The sequence below is a fragment of the Saccoglossus kowalevskii genome, chromosome 12 (genome assembly GCF_978046115.1).
Source record: "Saccoglossus kowalevskii chromosome 12, keSacKowa6.1, whole genome shotgun sequence".
Taxonomy (NCBI): Eukaryota; Metazoa; Hemichordata; class Enteropneusta; family Harrimaniidae; genus Saccoglossus; species Saccoglossus kowalevskii.
Window position 1 is genome coordinate 27,778,353 of NC_140652.1, and position 8,038 is coordinate 27,786,390.

General features: G+C 35.8%; 1 protein-coding gene across 1 annotated transcript; it reads left to right on the plus strand.

Moving 5' to 3' along the window:
• LOC100367566 (beta-1,4 N-acetylgalactosaminyltransferase 1-like) lies at positions 1-1,368 on the plus strand. The gene has a single exon (XM_002732983.1). It carries the CDS (start codon positions 1-3, stop codon positions 1,366-1,368), a length of 1,368 nt encoding a protein of 455 aa, XP_002733029.1.
• The last annotated feature ends 6,670 nt before the right edge of the window (positions 1,369-8,038 follow it).

Sequence of the window (8,038 nt, forward strand, 5' to 3'; positions counted from 1 at the left end):
ATGAACGATCTAAAGGAGAAGATGGAATTCGATCAAAGTAGGAAATGTTCATGTCCGGAGCCAGTCATTGGGCCCCTTGACATGAACAATCGTCAGAGACAGAAAAGGGAATATTTGGAATGGGAAAGACAAGAAAACAAAATGGCGGAACCAATAACACTGTGTTCAGCTATGTCCCCAATACGATACCTGGGATCTGGAATAACTGTGGAGCCTCTACACGTTGTTCGCCTTGTGGGAATTGAGGTAGATTCTACGTTACAAATGAATAAAGAGGTTAGAGTAACGCTTACTTCCAGACATTCTCTAGGTCACATTTATATCGAACTTTGCAAAATAACAGATTCACTGCACATAGAGGGCAATAAAAGTGGTCACGTTTCAATACAAACAGGAAATATGGACGATATGAATAGCGCCCTCTCACATCTAATCTACAATAGTAAATATCATCATATAAGGCAGAGAGATTACATTGACGTTTCCATGCATAATTTTCATATCGTCATTAATATTCTGATCCAGAGAAGTCATGTACCCAGACTTTATGATCCAGGACCTTATAATGACATCAGTGGGAAAGTCACTGTTGTATCCAAGACATTTGAACGGTATGAATGTGTTAAGAGACTTATTTCAAGTGTCAACACATTCTATCCCAACGTAACAATACTAGTTGCAGATGATTCTCGGGAAAAACAAAAACTTGATGGAAACAATTTGAAACATTTTCTGATGCCTTTTTTAGAAGGTTATAATGCAGGAAAGAATTTATTGGTCAGTCAGGTGCGCACAAAGTACTTCCTATGGGTTGATGACGATTTTGTTTTTACCAATGATACCATCTTGGAACGCTTTGTAGAGAAGCTGGAATCCTCTACAGCTGAGTTAGACTTAGTGGCTGGACTCATATTACATCACGGTAATGTTGTTGAAGACTTTAGTGAAAAAGCATGGACCGACGTTGCGTATGCTAGAGGAAACGGCAGTGGGTGTCTCATTAGAAGAAGAACTCCAGTTGTAACACTCAAAGAATTTCCGAATTGTAAACTGAAAGACATGGTTATAAATTTCTTCATGGCAAAGACAGAGGCAGTTCGAAAGGTCGGGTTTGATTTAACGTTTGAAAGATTTGCTCATCGAGAGTTTTTTGTAGATGCTCTCGGTTTTTTACGAATCGCTCAATGTGATGATGTCATCATCCTGCACAGACGAGAAAATTCACATCGGTATAGTGTTACTAGGTATATGAAACGTGACAGACAAGGTGTTACACGATATGCAAAACGTATACTGTTTAAAAATAATCTTCAGTGCTTTCAGTCCTGGGAAAAGATTTTTGTTCAAGCCAAGAACAATATTAAATAACAAGTAACACAACAGATTTATTCGACCTGAAGGTCAACATATTTATTTGAGTGCTGCGGAACCAAGTTCAATATATATATTACAATTTTAGATATTTACTATTCTAATTATACAGATGGGTAATGTCAAATCAAATTTATATATGGTCTCATGCAGAACCTTAATATAGAGTTTTGACTTCACGTTTTCTAATTAGTAACAATAAATTGATTCCAGAAAAGTCTGATAAATCACACACCTTATTGTAGACCGCCCTCTTAGGTAGACCGAGGAAAGCGTAGGCTGTCTTTTGGGAATAATCTTACTTGTATAAGGGGTGTATACATGTTTTTTATCTTTTAATGTTAGGTGAATTGATGTTTTTATCTTTGTTTTTAATTTAATCGAATGTATAACAGTATTTATGCAAACATGTGGAACGAACTACAAAATGTAGATATGTACCGGGTTACATTATCGATGTAATAATGACAAACAGGATTACATGTGCTATTGTAGATATCTGTAAACCTATACATGCATTCGGTGCGGTGCTACCTAACAGAACTGTGATCAATTTAAAATAATTGCACAATTATACTTTATAGATAAATGCATCAAGTTTAAATGCTGAACACATACATTCTCTTAAATTGGGGTAAATATTAATAAACAACTCTCACATTCTGATCTACTCTGCCAGGAAATTTGTGACAGCGTTTGAGTATATATTGTTCCAAACTTAGTATAACCGTTACATCCCTGATTCGATGAAAAATATAATAATTCCTACTAGAAATTATGCTCGGGACCCATTGTCTTCTCACTTCTGTATTCCCTTTCTTTTGTGCCTCAGAAGCATACAATTGCTTATACAAGTCACCCATTCTCTATAATTTCATACTCATTCGAAATACCTAAGGATTATGAAGTTAGTAGTGAAATAATGCCATGTATCATTTTTCAATTTTAGTCTTGGTCAAGCTACATCTAATACGTATATAGAAATAGAAATCTTCATTCCTTTTAACTATATTATTACTCAGTATAGTACCCAGGAAGGTATAAATACATACATACCAACCTAAATGGTTGTCATGTCGGAAATGACATAAACATTGACATTGAATACAATGATATTTTTGGCGCTTAGCCCGAGCTCAGCCTTAACACAGACGTATTGGCCCGTGTTAATGATCTAGACAGGGTCGTAAAAACGGATCAGATTTAGCTCGTGCTTATCGTTTTTTAACCCATGCTAATCATTCGCGCACGTTTTCTTTTCGGGCTAACGTTTTTCACCTCTTAGCTTGTGCTAAGGAGCTGTGCGCGATTGCAATTGACACATACTCGGAGCACCAAACTAGATTGATCTTTGCACGTAATTTGAAATTGTGACGAGTAAAACACACAAACATAGCTAACATTTTTTTTATTTACTATTTACTATTTAAGATATGATCAACCTGAGCGCTGGGAGTTGAAAACGTATAGGTCTTTGCGTTTTACACAATAGTATTTATGATATATGTAGCCTTCAATTTTGTGGTCAATCACCTCTCTAAACACAGTCGAATGTCTCGCATAACGTGAATACAATGTATGTGACAAACGAACTATTTAAACATGTCAGGCGTCGGTAAATTAACATAGATGAATTTCTGCATGTGCAATTATTAATTTCTCTCCCGAAATATCAGGCAATCTTGGGTAGACAGTTCAACTCGACAGTTGAGGTATAGTGTGACCAGTGCAAGGTGTTGGTGTTTTGTGACCATCCTCTGATGATTATTTTCTGCAGAAGTTGTAATATATCATAATTTTCTGTAGCATCACGAATCTGGGCCAGACGCCCTTCTCTGATGAGAAGGAAACTAATTATTAAAGATTTTTATTTGTACTTGCAGTTTTTGATTGGTGTGTATACTTTTTACTTTTGCAATATACAATATGAATTTCATAGTTCTGTTGTTGTATCATCTTACATTTCATTTACGTTGTTTAAGTGCTTTGTGGTGTAGCTTCATGGTTTATGATCACTATAAACAATGGTGTGGTCACCATTTCTGATGAAAAACTATAGCAAACATTTCCTTCTTGATTTGAGCATTAACGCTTTACTGGCATGGACGACCTTCCTACATTGAAATAGTGTCAAGTCTAAGTCGACTACTATCACACTGTATTGCAAGGTCTTTATTTGGATTGTAGTACGTTTTAGAATAGGCTCTAAATCAATCATAGATATAAGTTCCATTCCCACGGGGTATTAGAATGTCAGCAGTCAAGTGGCTTCATTACATAAGACGATGAGTCATAAATTGACTGAGGTAGTTGCACATCTTCAGTAATTCAGTAGGCATTTATTGTATTGTCTTAAACTTAATCAGAGTCAACTTTGAGGCCTTCTGATGCACATCTCTAAAGCTTGATGTAATGCTTTCTGATTTATCTCAGACATATCTTTAGACATTGAAACCAAAAGTGAGTCTGAGCCAACAGTATCTGCAATATGGAGTAATGGATGTAGTTAACAGACAGACTAGATTCTTCATCGAGGACTAAATGCCAGTATGCAGATGACAGATCATTGTTTTTAAAAATGTTAGACTTTGCTATAGCAGGTAAGGTTTAGGCCAGGTTTTGTCCATGGTGGTTACAGCTCCTAAATTCACAAGACGGCCAAATTCAGCTTTCAGTTTACTTCAAAATGACACAGCTCTTGGTCGACACGGCAAAGTGGCGGGGCTTGCTGCAGAATTCACATTGATGTGTACTTCTCCCTCAAATTTTCTCAGGGCAGTATCATCAAACACGTCAGAGTAATTAGCAATTATATTATCTTTGCTCTTGCTTTTAACTGCGTTGTTTGAACTTTCCCTATGTAATGACAATAAGTTCATTTGTTCAGTAGTACGAAGACCAAGTAGTGGAGTAAGAATATCTCTTACTATGACGAATTCTACAGAAAACTTTCTCCCGGCGTAAGATTGTGAATATTGTGAATTGCCTTGGTAGGCTTGATTTGTCTATCTCCAACGTATCTAGCAGTATCCACAATCCAAAAGAAATTTCAGAGGTCATTAGTGTTATAGTCGCAGCCAAGTACAGTAAGTGCCCCGCTGGATTTTCTAGAAACATTATGTCGTTCCTTACAGGCTGAGCAGGTTTTACCCCATGTTGGATATTTAAATTTGTCAGGAACATGTTTATAACAACATACATTTACAGCCAATGTCTCTAGGTTTGCTTTAGGCTTTGAGTATTTCTTTTTAGTCTTCTTTCTGGGATCACAGAACTTGACTTCACCTTGTGTACTTCATGTTGACCTCCCATTCCCTTCAATTGTGAAGCATTTGAGGCAGGGGATTCGTCGCCTTTGAATTTTTAGCTTGCGTTGTTGTCGTTGCTTAGAACTCAATTCTAGCCCGTGCGCAGGTGACGATCCCCTAGCTTTAACCTCAGACTACAATATACATCAATATTTTCACAGACGTCTTTGACAGGGGTTTCTTTTGTTGGATAGGTATCTCTTATAAATTTTATTGATTTTTTTCCAATAAAGTGCGTATTGAATTTCTTGATAACTGTACCAACTAAATTTATGTCTTCATCAGCGCCATAATCAAAATTGACTTTTTTGTTGGTATATGATGTCGGGTAAAGACTTTCACTGTCGCTTCTCTGTTTCAAAACTTATAATTTTGTCTGCCGATCTTTGAATAGAATAGTTTTACTTATAAGACAAGTATTGAGATTGTGGACCATAGGTGTATGTCTGGCAACAGGGAGATCACGTATTGATGTTTTCTCTGCCCGCAAAACTGGAAAATGTTCATCCTACACACCGCTCGAGAAATGTTTTTCTAGTAAAGAGCTATATTACCGATTGACAGCTAGCTTCATTATACTTTATTTCACGGGAATTATATAGTGACAAATGCTGCTGATGGTTGAATGCATTTTCGTCCTTTACTAAAATTGAAGACGAAATCGGCTGGTTTTCGTAATTAACTCATGGATTTATGGTACCAGTGGTTAATAGTATGTAAATGGATTCAACATAATGGCAGACAAATGTAAGTAATATTCCGTACATGTATAGAACTGATGGAAGCAAACTGTAAAGACAAGCAATCTGTCTGAAGTGAAAACGAAACAAAGCGAGTTAAAATCATCGTGTGTAATTGATTATCTATCGGTCTCTACATCGTTATTTGATAAGTTGTTAAGTTTTTCCATCTCACTCAGAACCCAATCTATTGATTAAATGCATTTGGTCTTTTGATCGTGCTATAGGGAATTTACAGATATTTTCTAACTTGAACGAAACATAGCTGGTCTGGATATTATTATAGATGATCCAGTCTATAAAATAAATTATGTTGTTAATCTTTTTAATGAAACATGTACAACTGCAGATAAATGCCGTATGTTGGGACGTGCAAGCAAACTGGCTTTAGACAACCACCGTGGTTTGACCATGTGTGATATTATACCCGGTACAGCCGCCGAGTTAGACAACGACTTGTTGACTTGTCGACTTGTTGTGTGAATGAAAATTGCCGACGTATTACACAACTCAAAATGCGCAAAGCCGATAGTCCAGACGGCGTAACAGGTTATTTTTTCCAAGCAACTGGTGACTATATACCCCAGTATCATTGTGACCTTTTCAAGGCTCAAGTCGGTTTGCAGAAAGGCTATTCTACAATTTTAGTGTGCCTTTGTGGATTTCTCAAAAGCAGTTGACACCGTCAGCGTCAAAGTTTATGGTACTATTTGTTTGAAGAATGGCATCAAAGCGAGAATGTTCAGAATGCTATTTATCAGTTGTTCTAATGTCAAAGCACATGTCAAAACTATGCATGATCACACCGGACATTTTTATTGCCCATCTTGGTGTAAGACAAGGGTGTATTTTAAGTCCTTTTCTTTCCTTGTTTTCACATACGCATTAATTTTTGCACTATAAACTCCAGGTCAAAAGTGGAAACAACTGTTACTGGACTTAGTTAAGATATTTTGTTTGTTGTTTTCAGACAATGTAGTTTTATTTTTAGATTATGTGTTTGTTTCACAACGATTGTTAAATAGTTTGAGTTATTTTTGTAATTTGTGGAAGTTGAATGTCTATTAATCGAAGACTAAAGTTTTTTTTTTTAAAACGAGGGGCTGTATTTTAAGTGCACAAAAATGGGTTTATAAGGAGGAAAAATGTAGTTTCATATTACATACAAGTACTTAGAGTGTTGTTTTCCACTCAGTTAAATTGGCCCTGTACTACTAAATTGATCTATTCAAAAGCACAAGGAAATTGGGACCACTATCTTATAACCACTTCTTTAAAGTAGTTGACACACTAAATGGTTCTATCAATTATTACTTATAGGTCTGCAATTCGGGGTTACCACGAATATAAATCAATTGAAAGAGTACAATAGCTTGCTTTTATGTGTCTCTCAAATTGTACTAAACTGTGCAGTGCTAGGAGATTGTGGGCGTTACAAAATGTTTCTAATAACAGCTTAGAGATGCGCCAAATTATTACGCACTCCCAGGATAAGGCACCCCAATGAATGTTATTTATCATGTACCACTTGGAGTTGTCTCAGTCGAGAACTGGACCAAACTGGATCACTTATGTTAAACAACTATTATTATCGTGCAATATTCCAGCGGATTAGGATGACATGGGTCTAAAATATTAAATTATTAAGAGCTTCGTTTATATTTGGATTGGCATGGTTATATTTCAACTATGGATAAACTAGAAAACTATCGAAACGTTAAAATTCGTCTTGAATCCGAACAATATTTATTTTCTGTGTCTGTCTTCACTCACAGGTGTATATTATCGTGTTTTCTCAGCTCATGGTCTCAAGATAGAAACGGGCAGAAAAAATGGTATTGAAAGTGGTGATTGAGTTTATCTTTTATGCAATTACTATGAAATTGATGATGAATATCATTTATTATTTGTTCATTTTTTTAGTGAAAATTACATTCCAAGATACTATTTCACATTGCCTTCATATAATAAATTTGTGGAATTGATGAAAACGTTTGACAGTAATATACTACTATCCATGGCAGCTTATTTGTATTATTTCTTAAAACTAAGAAAATGAAATTTACAAAAAAACAATATGTTATATTTATTTGTTTATGTAATCTGTATTTTTGGGCCAAAGGTCATAAACTCCAATAACCCAAAAGAGATAATTACAACTGTAGTATACATTCAGAGCGTCGGGGTCAATAGCATGTAAAAAACACGGGTAATTGGGAAGCATGAGTTTAGTTTTGAAGATTAGTAATTATGCTATAAGGCCAAAAAAAAAAACTTATGTTGCCCTCAAGTCAGAAAATTGAAAAAAATGGATCGATCGGTCGGATTTTTGTTTTAAACTTAATTTAAAATTTAATAGTTGATCCAGCTTTTCCTGTCACACACACAGCAAACATGTTCGCCGTGTTCGTATACAAGTTTTAATATTTGGGCCTATCAACAACAAAAAAAAAAAACGCGACGCGATATTTCATATTTTTCGGGCGGTCGCTGAGGACAACAAAACATCTTTTTGGCCTAATTGCTCCACACTTGATTCTATATTTACCACTTTTCAACCTTTGTGGCGCCGTCACCCGTATCTAGGTTTGCAACGAGATTTATGGTGCAGTTGCCAGT